Source organism: Branchiostoma lanceolatum, chromosome 1, assembly GCF_035083965.1.
Source record: "Branchiostoma lanceolatum isolate klBraLanc5 chromosome 1, klBraLanc5.hap2, whole genome shotgun sequence".
NCBI lineage: Eukaryota > Metazoa > Chordata > Leptocardii > Amphioxiformes > Branchiostomatidae > Branchiostoma > Branchiostoma lanceolatum.
The window spans coordinates 32,627,523-32,648,632 of NC_089722.1; the positions used below are offsets into that span (position 1 = coordinate 32,627,523).

A 21,110-nucleotide genomic window follows, 5' to 3' on the forward strand; every position below is an offset into this window, starting at 1 on the left:
TTTATGGTATGTAGATAGCTCGATTAATGATTTGCATAATTGAATATTCATTATGCAAACCAGGAGCTAATTTGCATAATTAGCAAGGAAAGTTTATAAATCTGCTGCCTTTCAAAATAGGACTCTCAAACATGTGACATATATAGCTGAAAAAGAGAGAGGTATCGATAGATACCAATAATGCTAATAGCTACCTATTTTGCATAATTAATGAGAAAATACTAATTGAAAATACCACAATAGTAAATGATTGGAATTTCATTCTTGTACCATTAGGAAGGTAAGTAAAGGTAAACAATATCAGAGAAAAATCATGCATGACAAGGCCTCATTAACATAATTTATAAGGAAATGTCTACAATTCCCTTTCAATTTGCTATTTTTAAGTCTATATATGCAGGTTAAATTGCACTGACAGGTGACCTAGTTTACCGGAGCAGGCTCCCTGTGAGACGTCCCTGGAGGACACATGTGATACTTTACTTGCCTGGTGCAGGGTTCTGTTTTGGGGTCAGGGAGGTCACACAGCAGCCTTACGATCTAACGCTCTCCCTGTTGGAAGGTATAGGTTTGATAAAAACTGATTGATATGTCGACTATGAAAATAAGGGCATTATTGAAGCAAATACATTGCCAACAAATTGCCTTGTTTTCTGTAGTAAAGATAAAAGTTATGATACCAATTAAGCAAAAATATTCTTACAGTGATTATTTTTATAACTCTTGGGAGAACTCGTGTAGGTATAGGTATGGGTTTGTTTTAAACTTTGAAAGAGAATACTAGTACCAGTAACTCAAGAAGGTGATGACGGATCGTCATGATTTGTAGGGATGTACATAGTTACCTTCGCCGGGAATGTAGGCATTCGCGGTAAGGTTATGTTATCGGTTACGCCAGCTGTAAAGTGGGTCCGTATGTATGTCGAGATCATAAGTCGAGAGAACTTTGACGAATCTTGCTGATTTTTGGTAGGTAAGTGGCGGTTGTGGGAACAAAGGTCAAGTTTGAAAATGGTTAACCTTGCGTTTTCCTAAAGTGCTCCAGTGGACTTTTTTTGTTAGTGTGTTTGTATGTAGACAACATAACTCGACGTATTGATGATGGATCTGCATGATTTTTGGTGGGTACGTAGAGATTGTGGAAAACAAAGCTCAAGTTAAAAAAAGGGTTACCTGGCATTTTCCTGCGGTACTGCAGTGGGCTGTTTATGTATGCGTGTTTGTTTGTTGACAGGATAACTTGAGAAGCTGTTGATGATTGTGCATGATATTTAGTGAATAGGTAGATTTATTAAAGGGGAAGGTCAAGTTCGATGATGGGCCTCCTAGCGGGTACTTTGAGTACTGCAGTGTAGCTTCAAAGTTTGAGGTCGAATCTTCTGCAAGTGCTACGATCATGATTTTTGTGTGGTAGATAGTCCATGCCACATGAAGTAAGTTGTGCACGTTTGGGACCTCTAGCGGCTTGTTTGGAGCTGCAGTGGGTGTTTTTAATTTATTTGTTTTGACCTTTGGACATGAATAACTAGACTTATGGTCAACGGATCGTCTTGATTTATGGTATGTAGATAGCTCGATTAATGATTTGCATAATTGAATATTCATTATGCAAACCAGGAGCTAATTTGCATAATTAGCAAGGAAAGTTTATAAATCTGCTGCCTTTCAAAATAGGACTCTCAAACATGTGACATATATAGCTGAAAAAGAGAGAGGTATCGATAGATACCAATAATGCTAATAGCTACCAATGTTGCATAATTAATGAGAAAATACTAATTGAAAATACCACAATAGTAAATGATTAGAATTTCATTCTTGTATCATTAGGAAGCTAAGTAAAGGTGAACAATATCAGACAAAAATCATGCATGACAAGGCCTCATTAACATAATTTATAAGGAAATGTCTACAATTCCCTTTCAATTTGCTATTTTCAAGTTTATTTATTCAGGTTAAATTGCACTGACAGGTTTACCGGAGCAGGCTCCCTGTGAGACGTCCCTGGAGGACACATGTGATACTTTACTTGCCTGGTGCAGGGCTCTGTTTTGGGGTCAGGGAGGTCACACGGGCTTACGATCTAACGCTCTCCCTGTTGGAAGGTATAGGTTTGACTATGAAAATATGGGCATAATTGAAGCAAATACATTGCCAACAAATTGCCTTATTTTCTGTAGTAAAGATAAAAGTTATGATATCCACTAAGCAAAAATATTCTTACAGTGATTATTTTTATAAATCTTAGGAGAACTCGTGTAGGTATAGGTATGGGTTTGTTTTAAACTTTCAAAGAGAATACTAGTAACTCAAGAAGGTGATGACGGATCGTCATGATTTGTAGGGGTGTACATAGTTTGAGTGATGATTTACATGATCGTATAAGAATCATGCAAATCAGGATCTGTGATGTGAAAAAGTATACAAACCCTTGCATTCCATTGTAGTCAAACACGTGACATGTAACCCAGAAAGAGAGGAATATTGATAGATATCAATTATGCAAACGAATACCTAATTTGCATAATTTATCACAAAATACTATAATTCCAGAGTGGTAAATGATGGAATTTCATTCTTGTGGCGTTTGCGAGATAATCAAATGTGGACGTTATCAGACATAAATCATGATGGCCTCATTTACATAATATTTGAGGAAATGCTACAATGGCCCTCTTTTCTAAGATTTTACTTTAATGCTGTGTTTTGTGTAGAGAAAAGGATCACTTGAAATTCATGCAATCGAGGACCTTATTTACATACTGAGTGATAAGCATTCACTAGAAAAGGCTAACATCAGTCGGCGAAGGTATGAGGTCGTGGAACTCTAGTTTGAGTGATGATTTACATGATCGTATAAGAATCATGCAAATCAGGATCTGTGATGTGAAAAAGTATACAAACCCTTGCATTCCATTGTAGTCAAACACGTGACATGTAACTGAGAAAGAGAGGAATATTGATAGATATCAATTATGCAAACGAATACCTAATTTGCATAATTTATGACAAAATACTATAATTCCAGAGTGGTAAATGATGGGATTTCATTCTTGTGGCGTTTGGGAGATAATCAAATGTGGACGTTATCAGACATAAATCATGATGGCCTCATTTACACAATATTTGACGAAATGCTACAATGGCCCTCATTTCTAAGATTTTACTTTAATGCTGTGTTTTGTGTAGAGAAAAGGATCACTTAAAATTCATACAATCGAGGACCTTATTTACATACTGAGTGATAAGCATTCACTCGATAAGGCTAACATCAGTCGGCGAAGGTATGAGGTCGTGGAACTCTAGTTTGGCCCTAATATTGCGTTGGTTGTCTTTAAATGGAGAGATCAGCAAAGTTATCAAAGGGGGTGAAATACTGAATGGAATTTCAAATTTCGCTTTGGGGGCACTTAAAAAAGACTACATACATTTTTAATTCAAAGGTTTTAAAAGTTATTTTCTCAGTCCAATAAAACACGTATTAGTCAGTTTCACACGCTCGTGTTATTCTGTGTATCATGGACAACACAGAATTCAATTTCATTTTCAACTATTGCATATCAAAATTAAAATTGTTTGAACGATTTGCAGCGCCAAGACTACTCACACACGCTACCAAATTCAATTATACGTGTCACATTCAAAGTCAAGACACGACCAAGCAAAAGAAGCTGTCTGTTGGTTTTCTGTACTTTGTGTGCTGATTTTACGCACAGGTGTCATTTCCTTTCATTAACGTATGAGTGCATTATCTAAAAGTTGTCTTCTCTTCCTATTCAGTATGACGCGACTCTAGCATTGACAGACAATTTCTTTGTCATAATTGTGTCATCTTAGCTTTTTACAATAATAACTTTATTGCAAGTTCATGCCCGAAGGCTAATTGCAGACAAACAAGTACATGGAAATACATGGGAATCGAAAAAGTTATCTAGTCTACTGTGAAAGTTCTAAGTTAACTAAGGTTGACTATGGTTGTGGTTGGGTTTGACTTCTTTTTTGAAGGCAGTGGAAATTGGAGAGACCCGCGTTTTGTATCGTATTAAAGTGGGTTTGTTGATTTTAGTAGTGATATGCATTTTTGTAAGCTATGCAAATGGTGAAAGCTATGGGAATTAACGGAAGCTGTTTTATATGATTCGTTTCTTTCGGCGTCATATAGAGGGCATTAGCAAATGAAATGTATTTTTTCATTTTCCACTGCGTTCATTGTACAAAACTTACACATTCTCTTATGAGCGGGCAGCTTTTTATCTCTACCCTTTTCTATTTCTAGTGGATGTGCGCTTATTCGTATCTTACACACAGCTTTGTTGAAAAGATATTTCCATTGAGTATTCTGTTTTAACATTCCTATAAAATGTTAACTTACTGTCATCGATAGATAATTCATAAAGAAAACTTTGAATGTAAATGTCGGTCAGTCTTTTTCTTAACAATGTACATATATGTTGTATGTCTAGATCGATATTGTTGGCGTTCCAGATAAAGGAGTATCCGCTATTGTCAAGTACATCTTTCACATGTTGTAATCAGTTTTTCTTGTTGCTATTCACTTGGAAAGACTGTTGATACAATAGAGCATCTACTTGTAAAGGATTAGTCAAAGGATCGAGTTGTCTGAGGCGCAACCAGTACTTAACTTTGCGGATTGACACATCTAAATCTACCGGGAACACTCCAAACTCAGCTTTACTTGCTATGTTACTGGAATTTCGGTTCACTCCAATAGTATTTTTGCAGAAACGGTTCTGTATAGTTTCAATGGAATGTCATTCAAATGGTCCTTGCCCCAAACTTCACTGCCATATAACATAATAGATTTAACACACACATCAAATATTCTTAACAGAGCCTTTGGGGACAAAGGTGAGCGAAAGAGCGGTTTGAGGCTAAAAGGGCTTTACGTGCTTTTAAGGACAACTGTTTTTTTTTTTTGCTAAGGAAAAAGTGCCTGATGAGGACAATAATAGTCCCGGAATAAGAATTTGTTATTTCGATAGTATCTGGGCCAAAGGAAAATTACATGTGTCTTTAAGCTGGTATCACGTGCCCATAGCAGTATTATTAACAGACAACGGACACTAAGTCGCCACCTGCATTAATACAATGTCTCATTTGCATAATTGTCTTACACTAGAGTATTTATTGTCATTCCGCGAGTACTTCTCAGTCATTCCCTCCAGCCGTAACATCTGAGTGACCTCGTACCGTGATCTACCTGTCCAGGAATTCTGTAAGTATTATGCTCTTACAACTGCAGGGCATGTTTTTTTTGCAATGCATTGGTCTCGGCCATTGTTTTATCTTAAAGTTTTCTTAGCGGGTCAACACAATGATTAAACTGATTTTAATGTTCCGAATCTGTCTTTTCGAATCCGAAGGCAAGTTGACCTATGCTACAAAGTTGCAGGGGGGATTTAAGGTCTAAGGTAAGGTCTTTTTACAATCACTGTTGTTGTAATGTTTTCAAGCAACTTAGTGATGATATGCCAAAAATAGTTACTCAAGCAACTGGATAACATTTTGAAACAGTCAGACGTTTCAGACAGCATCCGCTGTCATTCGTCAGTGACATAAACTCCAATGTAAGACAGTCACTGACGAAAGATAGCGGATGCTGTCTGAAACGTCTGACTGTTTCAAAATTTTATCCAGTTGCTTGAGTATTTTTGGCATATCTTACTACCTGGGTGTCTAACCTTCATCAACGAACTTAGTGATGATTTTGCCACCGCCTCTAGGATGTTGAAAAACCAAACAAGCCCGGCCTCATTAATCAATATTGTTTTCTTTCCCTGCTCCAGTTCAAACTACACCATGAAGCTGTTTGTTTGCACGTTGCTTGTCACGATGGTTGTCGTGGCAACGCTGATCGATGACTCCGAGGGATGGAGGCGTCGACGCAGGCGCAGAAGGAGCGGTAAACGCGATGCCGATGATGGTACGTTTGGTCATCACAAAATTCTTACGAGCAATTCAATTTTTCTAGGTTTTGTCTGGTTGGCTAAGGATTGTTGATACAATGTTCTTACGCACGCAGAACAAAACCCTTTTAAGAGAGCTCGAGATACATTCCACGACGTCATTTTCTTATAATTTTAGAGTCTAAAATGGTATTGAAGAATGAATGTGTTATTACAGCACAAGGGCCATACATGAATGTGTCTAATTAATGTATACCCTTCCGTTTCTCCTTCCAGTTGACTCAGAGCTAAGGGAGGTCGTGGAAGAGGCGAGGTCGCTCCTGGAAGAACTGGATGAACAGTCCGAACAGCTGGATTCACGGGGACTAGAGGGCATGGATATAGAGAACATACTCGCGGATTATGAAAAAGGTAAGAAATACACGTTTTATCCCTTTTCCGACGAGACCCCAGTTTCGTCCTATTTACCTCCTCTTACACGCGTAATTACCACGTTTTTATAGAAACCGATTTTTGTCCGCATGGCTAGTTAATGTATGTTCAGAATATAAAGAGTTCTTGATACATTGTATTTGAGATCGTCGGCAACGTCGTTGACAATATCCAGACACAAATTTTGGTGACCCAACCAACCAGTGGGGATTGTCTGTTACTCCAATAACCAATTTTTTGTGTATATTTGAAGACACGTACGCGGTTGGTCCAGATTAAGCTGTTGCTTTGAGTACTACTCTCCAGGCAGAGCATGGGATTCGGTTGGTTTTTGACGTGTTTTTAGACGTTTTTGTCGGGCTTTCTACTTTGTCACAAAAACACCTAAAACACATAAAAAAAACAGCTAAAATCCATGCTCTGCTTGGAGAGTATTGAGTACTACACATTTGCAAAAATAATATAGCTGTCCCTGAGATACGTTTATTCATGGTTTAAAGTAATTGTGCGATGCATTTCTTACTTTCCCTGTCGCTTATACTGATGTATTTTTTTTTTCACAGATGCTCGAAGGTGACACTAGTTCTCAAAAATCTGCCAGATGACCTGAACAACAAAGGTTTCAAATGACGTCATTACAACAGGAGTCGCGGCAAAAAGAATTAGCTATGTCGAAAAATTCAAATGATTCAGACGCAAAATGTCATTTGTCGTCGTCTTCGTCTGAATTAACAATGTCAAGAGACTCAGAGGGATAACTTTCACGTAACATAAAATGTTATTGAACTCAAAGAGAATACAACAAATGTCATTTAAAAACAGGTTCAAATCCGACTGCTCACAGCATCAACAATGCATATGTAAATAACAAGAATTCTGTGCACCGAAAGCGCTGATTCAATAAATGTTGTTGAAAGGAAACGATAACTTGTGAATCGATTCATTCTCTATATATATGTAACAATAGCACAAGAATTGCACCGACTGTCTATATTTCCACATAGAGCTAACAATGAGCATATGGGAGGCCGGCTACCAAAAAAAAATGTTTATTTTTGTTAAATGACAATGTTAGAGAAATTGTAAGGTCATACTGTTATCTAGGTATAGTGGTAAGCGCAGCTGGTACGAGAACGTGCCAGCTGGCAGCCTGCAGGCAGACACTCTCCTATGTCAAGTAGATTTAGAAGCTTCAGGTGCAAAGTGTTGGGCGTCTGGGGTACGCAGCACTTTAGAGGAATGTGGTTATGCTTTCGTGTGGCAAAGCGCCCAATCTATCGTCTCAAATGCGTCCCATATTAAGCATATCATAAAAGTAGTGATAACAGTATCTTTGGCAAATAGATATAACAAAATCAATATCAACCAAAGATTACAGAACACTGAAATCAAACAGAACTCATGTTGACAAATGGAATAAGAAAAGTTCATATCAACAAAATTATCAGAACATAAATAATAAAAAGAACCAATAGTGACTGATCAGTGGCAAATAAATATCATGATGGCAAAAACAATATCAACCAAGACTAACAGTTATTACATTTGATCAAAATTTGACTATATGGCTTATCAAAATTTGTTTCTACGGCTCGAATTTCTAGTGGGTACGGCCCGAAGGGAGTTTGATGGGGTGATATGGAACCAATTCAATATTGTAATGCCTCTCCAGTTGTTATATTTCGAAGTGGTCTTTGTTTTGTTTTATTCAACTTCACCAATGTTTTATCTTCTGTGAGTTATACAGCAGATGAGTGTGACAACACACACCTTTGTACACGAATGTCCTGGTAGAAAAGAAACGCCGACGAAGACAGAGAAAATCTTTGGGCAAAGGTTTACTCAACAGCGCTAGCAGCAACGCATCAAAATTATTGCATGCCTTGAATTTACTTCAATGTGAAAGAATAGCAAAGTTCCTTTAGATATATTCACAACCAAGTATTTACATGAACCAACGCTTCGATGACAATGTGTATGATGACAAATCCACGGTTTAATGTGAAAGTTACATACAGATATACGGTATAACGGAAGAAGCTTTCTTCCTATAATATATTTACCTGTTAATTATAAGTCACTGGACCCACGGCACGCTGGCGGCGTCGCTGCGGCCGATCGAATTGTCAAAGCACGCGACGAATTTCATCGACAAAAAACGAGTTTTTTAAAAGCTTTGTGTGTTTTGATGTCTTTTTAGTCATACATGTACGTTTTGAATAATATCCCCATTATAAAGTCAAGGGTAACAAAAATCCAGTTTAGGACACAGCGACGCCGCCAGCGTGCCGCGGGTCCAGTGAGAGGGGGGCTTTAGTACGTGAATAAGATCGTATACAGGGTAATATGATATTATGGATTGTAAATTTGAATTTATGTTTGTTTGCCTGAATACGCCTGAATTAGAAATAAGTTTTAGATAGCAATCTGAGTCACAGAGGTAAGGTAAAGGTAAAGCAGGCATCCTCAATTGAGGTGAAGCATGATGCTTTTTCAAGTAGCTAGTGGTAGTGCAATGCGGCTTTGCCACGGCTCGCGTTTTTGGCCAAGCACACCGGGTCAGCCCTACTCTTCTCGATAAGTGTGTTGCCTGGGTTCTTTTACGTGCAGAGGTTTGGCGCTTGAGACTTACGCCCAAAGCTCCCTCATACACGGGGCCGCCGGCTTAACGTCACCATCCGAAATGCCGAATGCAATCCCTTACAACATGTCCAAGCTCGAGTCGACCACTGAGGTTCGAACGTGGTCCCTTCGGATCCACGGAGAGTAATTCCAAAGAGATCTTATTGTTGGTCATACCCTCTTCATGTGAGCTATCCTTTTGATACAGAACGCGTGTGTGACATTGCTCTGCTTCGCCATCTGGATCAAATTCCGTGGCACCTCAGTGGTCGACTCGAGCTCGGACATGTTGTAAGGGATTGCATCCGTCATTTCGGATGGTGACGTAAAGCCGTGTCTGAGGGAGCGTCGGGCGTAAGCCTCAAACCACTGCACGGTAAAAGAACCCAACACACGTGTCGAGAAGAGTAGGGGTGACCCGGTGAGCTTTGCCAAAAACGCGAGCCTTGGCAATACCGCATTGTACTTACCACTAGCTACTTGAAAAAGCATTATGCTTCACCTCAATTGAGGATGCCTGCTTTCCTTTTTTTTTACTTTTTAAATAAACCTAACATTACGTGATGGAGGTACAAGAACACTACAATAAAATCTCTTTTAAACCTTCTTTTATTGCATGTTGTACAAAATGTGAAATGGGGTAACAGAAATAAAAGGATGGATATATTCTCATCATCAGTGCAAAAAGCGTTGTCGATCCTCCCGAATTTAGCGGTATTTGCCGACTTGCTGAATTTATTGCTAATCGTTGCCAGGAACCCCCATGCAGACCCTCTTTTAAGACTGGACAGGTTTTTCAGTTATCCGGACTGGACACGTTTTTCCGCCGATCCGAAAAATACATTTTACATATATTTTTCTCTCATTTGGAACCGTCTGTTCGTAAGGCGATCGATATCAAATCATACTAGAGATAAATATTAGCTGCTTCAGCAAATATGAACAGGTTTGCGTTAATAATGCAGTGTAACTTATGTGGGGGAAAGGTAACATTTCTAAATAAGTAGTTGAAATACAGCATAATTCATCTCCCTCCCCTTGCAAGAAATGACTGTTTTGAAATGGACTGTTTTGTAAAAGCCACCCCCTTGGGAGAATGAACTCTTCCGGTGGTACATGAACATCTTTACTCTTAATCTGTCGCCATGACCCTTAATCCGACAGCACAGACCATATTCTGTCACCCTTTCTCTTAATCCGTAATCATCATTATCATTGATACATCATTGTAACCCTTAATCCGTCACCGTAGCCCTTACTCCGTCACCATAAGCCTTAATCCGTCACGAAAGTTTTAAATACTTCACCGTTGCCGTTAATCCGTCACCATAGCCAGTAATCCGACCTCATAATCATTAATCCGTCCCCATAACCCTTAATACGTCACTCTTGCCCTTAATACGTCATGATAATCTTTAATCCGTCAGGAAAGTCTTTAATCCGTTAGCGTTGCCCTTAATCCCCTCAACATAGCACTTAATCCGTCACCACAACCCTTAATACGTCACCATAGGCTTTAATCCATGACTCTTTCCCTTAATCCGTTACCATAAACCTTTATCCGTCAGCGTATCCTTTAATCCGCCATCGGAGACCCTAATCCGTCTCCCTTTCTATTAATCCGTCATTCTTATCATTAATCCATCACTGTAACCCTTAATCCCTCACCCTAGCCCTTACTCTGTCACCATAAGCCTTAATCCGTCACGAAAGTCTTAAATACTTCACCGTTGCCGTTAATCCGTCACCATAGCCAATAACGCGACCTAATAATCCTTAATCCGTTCCCATAACCCTTAATATGTCACTCTTGCTCTTAATACGTCATGATAATCTTTAATCCGTCAGGAAAGTCTTTAATCCGTTAGCGTTGCCCTTAATCCCCTCAACATAGCACTTAATCCGTCACCACAACCCTTTTATCCATCACCACAAACCTTTATCCGTCAGCGTGTCCTTAAATCCGCCATCAGAGACCATAATCCGTCACCCTTTCCCTTAATCTGTCATCCTTACCCTTAATCCGTCACCATAACCCTTAATCCGACAGCATAACCCTTAATTCGTTACGAAAGTCTTAAATCCCTCATCGTTGCCTTTAATCCATCAACATAGCCAATGATCCATCCCCACCCGTCACCGTAACCCTTGATTCGTCAATCTTGCCCTGTATACGTCATAACAATCCTTAATCCGTCAGGAAAGCGTTTAATCCCTCAGCCTTGCCCTTGTCCCGTCACCATAACACTTAATCCGTCACCATAACCCTTAATCTGTCACCATAGCCCTTGGTCCGATACCCTTGCCCTTAATCCGTCACCATAAACCTTAATCCGTCACCGTAACCCTTGGTCCGTCACTCTTGCCATTTATACGTCATAATAATCTTTAAGCATGAAAATAAGGATATGACACACACATAAACATGCATTTCTTCGGTTACCCCCTGACGCAGTACATTGGCGTGTGCATTCCAAGGCCACCGTAAGACTCCTGTACTGTTGATCCAGACATGACCCAGAGTTATCAGTAACTTCCCATGTGCCGCCGCCAGCAGACTGTCCTTGAAACAGGGCCAGGCTGCCAATTACAGGCACAAGGTCACAGACAAATGGGAACAAAGAACCCTTTTCAATTTGGTTAAAGGTGTCTTGTTTGTTACATGTAGTCTACTTTCACTACGTGGCGTGACCTCGACCTCAGTGTTGTTTCGTCTTAAACTGTTTTGAATATTAACATTGCATCTCTAGATCATATAACTGATTGGTCAGTTCAGTTGTGTCACCACTCCCAAAATGTAAAAAAAAGTTGATGTCCGTATAAATATGTTTGACAGGTCTAGAGACGGCCCACTCCCCCAGAAGCAAGCGACGAACCTGAACCTGGGCGGCAGGGCCGACACCGCGAAGGTAAACCGCCGCAGAATACAATCCACACACGCTCGCGGTGTTACTGGGTCTTGGAGGAACTATGAATAGCTGGGTAAGCAGAAACCTACTTTTTTGGCAAACGATTGGCTGAAGCTCTTCTGTTTTTGAACATGCAGCAGAGTTCACTTAAGAATACAAATCAACCTGGTGCTGAATTTTAAGAATTGAGAAACTATGTTCTGTATTTACAGTCGTACGGCGATCGCACTAAGGCCCCCATTCCACTAGACGGCGATCGCGCTGCGACTTTGTTGCGACCTAAATTGGATTTGTGTAATCATTGACTTCATGCTTGGGATATCATGCAGAATGTAGATGTCTGACTGAAAGGACAACAAAATACACAAGGCGTAAAATTACTCGTTTATAATAATCAATGAAATTCAGTGAGCGCTCTGTCAAATCTTAGGTCGCAGTGAGGTCGCCACCTCCAGTTTTTAGGTCGTAGTGAGGTCGCCACCCCAGTGGTTTTGGGGTATACGTGGTATAATATCGGATCGTATGGCAAATCATTACATGAATTATGTCTGCAAGATCTATTCGTTTCAAAGATAAAGCGTATTGTTCTGTCGGTAGACTTGATTGGTGGCCGGGTTATACAACAATCTTTATTGACACAACAAAAGTACAGCGACTTTCGTAAGGTCTACTATATCTATACATACATACAAACTATAACTTTTACGAAAGCCCTGTGATCATGGAATAGTCAATGATCATCCTACAATCCGTCATAAATTTATGTGATGATTCCCCCAACCTTACCTTTCATTTGATGTATTGTTTAATATCAACTTGCAACATATATGTATATATCAATACCGTAATTCTTGTTTGTCAACTGGAACTTAATTTTAGCTGGTTTAACGGTCACTAGTCAACAGCTAAAATGTTATCACCGCAAATTTTTCATCACTAAAGTTTGAGACAGTAATGTTTGTTCCCACCGTTAGAATTAAGTACCGTGACCTACTCCATTTTCCCCAAACCGCTATATTTTCTTGCCGCTATATTAAAGTGAGTAACCCATTGAGGCGAACGCGTGCTGTAGTGTCCGGGGTGGTTTCTGGCGCAATCTATGTATCAATAATGTATAATGTAGTCCCAGTTCAATTCAGTGCACACGTCGCGTGCACTGCGAAACTGTGATACTTTTTAATGATATGAAATAAACCAAATCATCAATCTGTGTTGTTTGAGAAAATAGCGAAAGTAACACCGAATGTTGAAAACTTCAAATGCCCCACTTCGACTAGTGGCACTTTTTATTTTGCATTGTCTATAAAGAGCAAGTTAACCCCGCCCTGTATCAGTAACGCTAATTTAGAACATCGCCTCCTATTCCCCTGTTAAAACTTATTTTCAAAAAGCTGAAGGCACAGGTATAATCGATCACATTATGAATAACCTTTGAAATTAATCTATCAGGTGTGTCCCGTTGAGCTGTGACAAGAAGATAGATCAGGTATCCCCCGTGCCGATTTGTAAATAGCGTATGCACCATTCCCCGTACATCGAGAGTTTCTACTGAACATGTCTTTGATAGTTCCGACTTGGCAAGTGTGCGTAACTTTGTTTGCCATGATCGACAGTTGCGTAATTTCTTTTTAAGCAAAATAGTTTGAAATTCTCACCATGACCTTCGGCGACAGTAAGCTAGACGGATCCATTCCACGCAAGTATTTACATCCATGCCCCACATCCTCCTTAGAGCGACCTGTCGCGGTAAGGTTACTGTCGTCTGCAAGGTTACTATGGCGACGCCAGGCGGGCGGAAGCAGTAGAGATGTTTGTATGTTGAACCTGGTACCCCGGGTTAAGTAGCTGTCCCTTATAGTATTTACAGACGGACATGTGTAAAACAGCCGGTATTTAAGTTTTAAACTTGTCACTTTAATGAGAAGGATTACACGTATTTAGAATAGATAACCCCTTTTTGTTCATGTCCCTGTATTTCTGTCCCAAAACATGTGTAACACAAATAATCTGGAGGACATGGTATTCAGAAAAAAATGACAAAACTAATTTACATGAGTCATACTATATGATCATCTATATTCCTCTTCTGATCATGATCCGTAAATGTTGTCACGTGTAATCCAGACGGAGAGATACACATAGGATATCAAATATCTTCTCTAATTCAGGTCGTCAAACTGTGTGACCCAATGTCATACAGTTCATTGAAATGTCACTTTTGAGATATCCCTATACCTGTTCACACAACCCTTGAGGTCAGCCTTGTTATAAGGATCCTGAGCCTCATGTCTGTAAATTTGCATCGTCAAGAGAACGCAGCTGATTCAGCATTAGGTAACAGGTTTCTAGAACTGACGGTTTACTTTAAAGTCGCGGCTGAGTGGGGGTCACCAGCCATGACCCTGCCGGTCAGTCTTTCAGACAGCAAACATAACAAGAGTTCTACGACCTCATACCTTCGTCAAATGATTTTGACCTTTATGACTGACGTATTAGGAGTGTTTTTCATCAATCATCAATCATACCAGTTGATCCCCTTCACCCAAATAACATAAGTTGTCCAAACCTCCTTGTTATGACTATGAGCTTAACAAAGAAGGTTATGCAAACATTTATCATCAATTATGCAAATAAGCTCCCTCCTTATTAGCATAATTTGATTCAATGGTGTTCACATTCACACAACTTCCTAATGCCACAAGTATGAAATTGCCGTCATTTACTAGTATGGAATTATAGTACTTTCTCATTAATTATGCTAATTAGGCCCACATTTGCATATTTCCTATCTATCAACATTCCTCTCTTCCTTAGTTACAAATGTCACATATTTGAATAGTCATATCATGGAACACAGCAGATTTTTAAAATTGCCTCATTAATCATGCGAGTTAGAATTTGATTTGCATAATTATCATCCAATCATACAAAGCATCACGTAAGCTATCTGCATACCAAAAATCATGACGATCCATCAAGACCATCTCGAGTTGTAGATTTCTCATTAATTATGTCAATGAGGTTCTCATTTGCAAAGCTGATATCTATTAATATTTCTCTCTTCCTCAGTTACATATGTCACATGTTTGAGAGTCCTATCATGGAAATTGATGGATGTATAAACTTTCCGCATTAATTATGCAAATTAGATACTGATTTGCATAATAAGTATCTTATCATGTACATCAGCACTCAAGCTATGTACTTACAAAAATTTATGACCATCCACCAAGCCCTTCTTGAGTAATTCCCTTTCAAAGTCTGAAGCAAAACCTGCCCCTGCTATAGCCAACCCATAGGTCTGCTTGGAGACTACCTTACCAATGCCTACAGCTGGCTGACAGCCAATTTGTGTAACTGACGTTTCCTGCCTTCAAGATGACCCCTCAGGACCCATACCCCTATCCATGACGCCTTGGAACAACACAGCCAACACGTACACATACTTCAGCATACAATATAACACATTTTTACACTTTTCTCGTTAATTATGCAAAACACTTCGCCCAAAATCTAATCATCTTGAGATTTCCCACATACACACCGACACACCAACTACGACAACAAACCATCCAGGCGTTCTCGACTTATTCTGTTCACTAACAGACACACAGACAAGCATCATCGAATAACCTTCTCGACGAAAATTCGTCGACGAAGGTAACTACTGGGGATATGCTGTCACTGTTATCACAGGAAAGTCAAAATAGCGGTGATCTTACAAGCAGTTTGTTTACTCAGTCATGGACAAGTTCTAAATGTTTATATATGCATTATTATAAAAGGTTCCTTGTTATGTTTCCTCTCAATCGTACTTTTCGATAAAGAGCCAGTGGGCTTTGCTCTGTCCGCGGCCAATTTTTGATAAATGCCATTTTAAATAATTCGGATGATGATTGGTAGCGATACATAACATGTTGCAGATCATATTCGTCAGTCAGATGATAGCTTTATATTTCCCAGCTGCTCATACCTGCTCAACTATACTGGATATTCCTAATATATGTTTCCTTCCGTCACAGCATGCAGCAGACCTTGGTGGAAACTGGTAGGAATGAATACAAGCTGTGTACCAGCTTCAGATGTCTGATCCCTCACAGCTGGCTGGCATGGGGTGAAAGATGCCATAGGAAGTACAGGAAGGTGAAGAGATTTTCTTATATTGTTTGTTGTTAATCAGATTTTGACTTTTGTTAAAATTATTTTTAAAACGGCTCATGTGACAACATCGTTGGAAAGGTCAATTATCAACTATAGAAACCTATTTGACATGAATTATTACATTTTATGCCTCCAGGTTGCCATACATAATATAAGAAGAGTAAGTTAGTGTGTCATATGGGTGTACTAAATCATATTATAGTATTTTCTTTAAACCGTAGAAATGTTAACATTAATTTACTTAACTCTCTCAGACCACGAAGGTTCATCAAAACATTTGCTTTGTCCCAAGATACAATATCATCAATATTTATGTTCGAATTCTCCACAGAACTGATCAACCATCTACTTCTACAGTCGCCAAGAACATGAGGGAGGAAGGCCACAGGGGATGCCTGACCAGAATCAGAGCCGTGTGCAGCCAAATGATTGCGCTGTTACAGCCTGAGAAAAGCTGACACGATTTAGAGAATTCACACGCTGACGTGCACATGTTGTCCACGTCATTTGATCTAAACGAATATGTATTGTCTATACTATTGTTTATTTTATTGTGCGACTTTTAGTGGCTGATTTTGCATGTATATCAAAGAAAATACAAGTGTTAACCTCACCGATGACAGCTCAAATCAAACCGGATGTACGCATGGTGGAAACACCATTCAAATGTGTATGCAATTGCAATCACAAGGTGCAGTAACATTTTACTCCGTCACTAATGTCCAAGAAGTTTCAAAGCAACTCCTTACCGAACTTGCAACGGTTACTGTAAAATTAGTCTGCTATTGTTGTGCCATAATTGTTATTCTTTGACATCTTTGACGGGTATTCGTTTGTTAAAGTGGACTGCAGCGAAGCGATAAAGTAATCAATGTTGTGTCAGCAGAGTAAGACAGTATACAGACAAGAGATTTCAAAGGCAAGGAAGTTTAGGTCAAAAGAGCAACAGAGACCTTCAGTAAGGATCGTAATAATTAGCCAACATTATGAAGTCACAATCAGTCAGTTTTATAACGGTAAGTGTGCACCTTGCTAAGTGTGCGGGAATCCTTGTTTCTGTGTCATTTCTTTATCATTGATGTGGTCGTAAACTAACATTAGCAACAAAAACCATCCCTCCGATCAATGACCCCCAATATTACTGACTCCAACAATTTCTAATCCAACATCACATTAAATAACAAATCTATATTAACCCTCTATCGTTGGGGATCTTGTCGTCCCTTACTTTTCGACAAGACCACAACAACATGATGCTCAGTGGACCTTGCTCGTCCTTTAGTACAGTGGGCCTTGTGTCCATTTGTGCCAACGGGTTTGCGGATTCGATGGGGTGGTCTACAGGGGTGGGCTAGTGGGGTGGGCTACCTCAGCATCTACCCTTTCTGGGCCTCAAGGCTATGCATGGGGGTTAGCATCGAATGGAAAAGATGGGTCACTGTGGGTGGGCCGGAAGGAATGCAACTGATCATATTGCTTTGGGGATGCTACATTGGGGGGTGGAGGTTGGCAATGAGCATACATTTACATCGTGCAGGAGTTTGTTATCCCCAGTTTTAGATTTTTAAACATGGAGGGCCATGTTCCCTGTTCCTTTACTGCTCAGTCAGGCCAACATGGCAGTTAAGCATTGTGGCTACACGAAAGAAATGAGCAACAAAAGCAACACTATAGTCATTGTACAAACACACAGTTTTTATTTTAGATATCATTGTACATTGTATACAAGCACATGCATTCAGGTACATTCCAGTCTAAATGTGAGACATATGTTTTGAATTCTGTCAAACAAAGGCTCTCTCATTCCCTAGCTGCCCTATCAAACTTCCAGTTTATTTCCCCTTGTACCTCTTCCCTTACATCCTATTGTATACTGAGTACTCAGAAGTTTCTTTATGAAAAATGGCTTTTCTACCAGTCTTGGTGGAGTTCATTGCTGCTACCTACACCCCCCCCCCGCCATATGATCAGCTGTTGCCTTCCCTCTAGCCCACCACAGCTTGACCCAGTTCCTCTTCAAGGAAATTCCATAAGAGGCCAAACCCCCATACATAGCCTTGAGGCCCAGAAAGGGTAGATGCTGAGGTAGCCCACCCCACTAGCCCACCCCTGTAGACCACCCCATCGAATCCGCAAACCCTTGTGCCAACGGCAAAGTCACAACACCACAGGTCCACCACACTAATAACATTCATCTCTTACACCTAAAATGAGTGGCAAAAACCACCCCTCCGGTCAAAATGGTCGCACCTAACCCAAAACTAGGAAAGATATAGGGAACCAACATTAGTGACAAAAACCACCCCAAATATTATCGATTCCAACACTTTCTAATCCAACATCACATTCAATAACAAATCTATATTAACCCTCTATCGTTGGGGATCTTGTCGTCCCTTAATTTTCGACAAGACCACAACAACATGATGCTCAGTGGACCTTGCTCGTCCTTTAGTACAGTGGGCCTTGTGTCCATTTGTGCCAACGGCAAAGTCACAACACCACCAAACTAATAACATTCATCTCTTGCACCTAAAATGAGTGGCAAAAGCCACCCCTCCCGTCAAAATGGTCGCACCTAACCCAAAACTAGGAAAGATATAGGGAACCAACATAAGTGACAAAAACCACCTCAAATATTATCGATTCCAACACTTTCTAATCCAACATCACATTCGATAACAAATCTATATTAACCCTCTATCGTTGGGGATCTTGTCGTCCCTTACTTTTCGACAAGACCACAACAACATGATGCTCAGTGGACCTTGCTCGTCCTTTAGTACAGTGGGACTTGTGTCCATTTGTGCCAACGGCAAAGTCACAACACCACCACACTAATAACATTCATCTCTTACACCTAAAATGAGTGGCAAAAACCACCCCTCCGGTCAAAATGGTCGCACCTAACCCAAAACTAGGAAAGATATAGGGAACCAACATAAGTGACAAAAACCACCCCAAATATTATCGATTCCAACACTTTCTAATCCAACATCACATTCAATAACAAATCTATATTAACCCTCTATCGTTGGGGATCTTGTCGTCCCTTACTTTTCGACAAGACCACAACAACATGATGCTCAGTGGACCTTGCTCGTCCTTTAGTACAGTGGGCCTTGTGTCCATTTGTGCCAACGGCAAAGTCACAACACCACCACACTAATAACATTCATCTCTTACACCTAAAATGAGTGGCAAAAACCACCCCTCCGGTCAAAATTGTCGCACCTAACCCGAAACTAGGAAAGATATAGGGAACCAACATTAGCGACAAAAACCACCCCCAATATTGTCGATTCCAACACTTTCTAATCCAACATCACATTAAATAACAAATTTATATTAACCCTCGGCCTCTATCGTTGGGGATCTTGTCGTCCCTCATTTTTCGACAAGACCACAACAACATGATGCTCAGTGGACCTTGCTCGTCCTTTAGTACAGTGGGCCTTGTGTCCATTTGTGCCAACGGCAAAGTCACAACACCACCACACTAATAACATTCCTCTTTTACACCTAACATTAGTGGCAAAAACCACCCCTCCGGTCAAAATGGTCACACCTAACCCGAAATTAGGAAAAGTATAGGGAACCAGCATTAGCGACTAAAACCACCCCCAATATTGTCGATTCAAACACTTTCTAATCCAACATCACATTAAATAACAAATCTATATTAACCCTCTATCGTTGGGGATCTTGTCGTCCCTTACTTTTCGACAAGACCACAACAACATGATGCTCAGTGGACCTTGCTCGTCCTTTAGTACAGTGGGCCTTGTGTCCACTTGTGCCAACGGCAAAGTCACAACACCACCACACTAATAACTTCCATCTATCACACCCACACATTAGTGAAAAAACATCCCTCCAGTAAACATGGTCACACTCAACCCACAGCAAGAAAAAATTAGCAAGAACACACAAAAAAAGAAAACTAGCAAGAAAAACACCCCTCCGTCAAAATAGTCACACCCAACATTAGCAACAAAAAACACCCCTCCCAATAAAATGGTCACATCCAACATGGCGGCCCCCATCCTTGGATGCAAAAACAGAACAGGTTTTGCTATCGCAAACCTGTAATTATATGCACATGTGCGAAACTTGAAGTTAGAGGAACACAGTACTTTAAATTCTCATATATCCCGGGGCCCCCCTCTCCATGCACAGTTCCATCAAAAGCGTGGGTAACTAAAATATAAAAAAATGAAAATGAAGTTGAGAAACGTGGCAATTTTGTTTTTCTGTATCTGCTAGTAAAGCTCTGTGGCATTTGCATAAAAAGTTAAGGATCACGTGCTCGCTTCTGACCAATAGCAGAGCAGATGTCATACCGCTATGGTCTTCATTCTTGCATGTCTTGACGACTTGTCCAAGTGAGACTTTGCACAGTACACACTAATCATGGTGAGTTTGAGTTATTCTTCGACAATTTTCCCTTTAGACGTTTCTGATAGTTGTATAGATATCATAGCGATTTCCAGCAGTGTTTTGAGTCGTCACCGTTGCGGGCGGACCCTACGATCGTCAGACCCAAAGACAGGGGCGGGGGAAAAAATGGCGCTGCTTGGCACAGATCATGAGCACATGCTCCCAAAAAGTATGAACTTTATTGCTTGACAATTGTACATGGTACAATGTATGGCAACAACGACAAAGCAATCAATACAATGAGTCCTAAACTAGTCTATTCTATTATGAAAACTATAACTACAAGATATGAACGTAAATGGCGTGCTGATAAGGTGTAATGCAGTATGTGCCTGGAAATTTTTCCTCTGAGTACAGTGTCCCATCAAAACTTAAGTTACATGCCTAAATCATTGAATGAAAAGTCTAAAAAGCTGAACTGTTCATTTATTGGTGCATGAACTTTTGCATCCTACCGACATTTCAATAATAATACCAGTTAATAATTAATAATAATATTAGTTAATAATTTTTTTCGCGCTCACAATTTCGGGGTCCCAAAAAGTCGGGAAAACAATTCCCGGATGTTTCTAGCATAGCAAGCATGCGATTTCTTCAGAGACCGAACTTTAAAATTTTA

The 21,110-nt window shown here is 40.0% G+C and overlaps 1 protein-coding gene and 1 long non-coding RNA gene across 4 annotated transcripts in view; both read left to right on the plus strand.

Annotated features, from left to right (window-relative positions):
• Positions 1-11,638: 11,638 nt before the first annotated feature.
• Positions 11,639-17,098, plus strand: LOC136420304 (uncharacterized). Of its 2 annotated transcripts, none has more exons than XR_010753185.1 (3): positions 11,639-11,963; positions 15,913-16,033; positions 16,409-17,098. It is a non-coding gene; the product is annotated as an uncharacterized lncRNA (long non-coding RNA). The 2 variants fall into 2 exon arrangements; XR_010753184.1 differs by having other exon boundaries at positions 11,642-11,963; positions 16,383-17,098.
• Positions 17,099-18,199: 1,101 nt separating this feature from the next.
• Positions 18,200-21,110, plus strand: part of LOC136420315 (golgin subfamily A member 6-like protein 22) — a 33,778-nt gene continuing 30,867 nt past the window's right edge. The window contains exon 1 of one of the 2 annotated variants that reach the window (XM_066407170.1): positions 18,200-20,467. In XM_066407170.1, coding sequence (XP_066263267.1) covers positions 20,465-20,467 — 3 coding nt within the window. In that variant the 5' untranslated portion in view covers positions 18,200-20,464. The remainder of the gene's footprint in view (positions 20,468-21,110) is intronic. The other variant, XM_066407164.1, reaches the window with a different exon arrangement.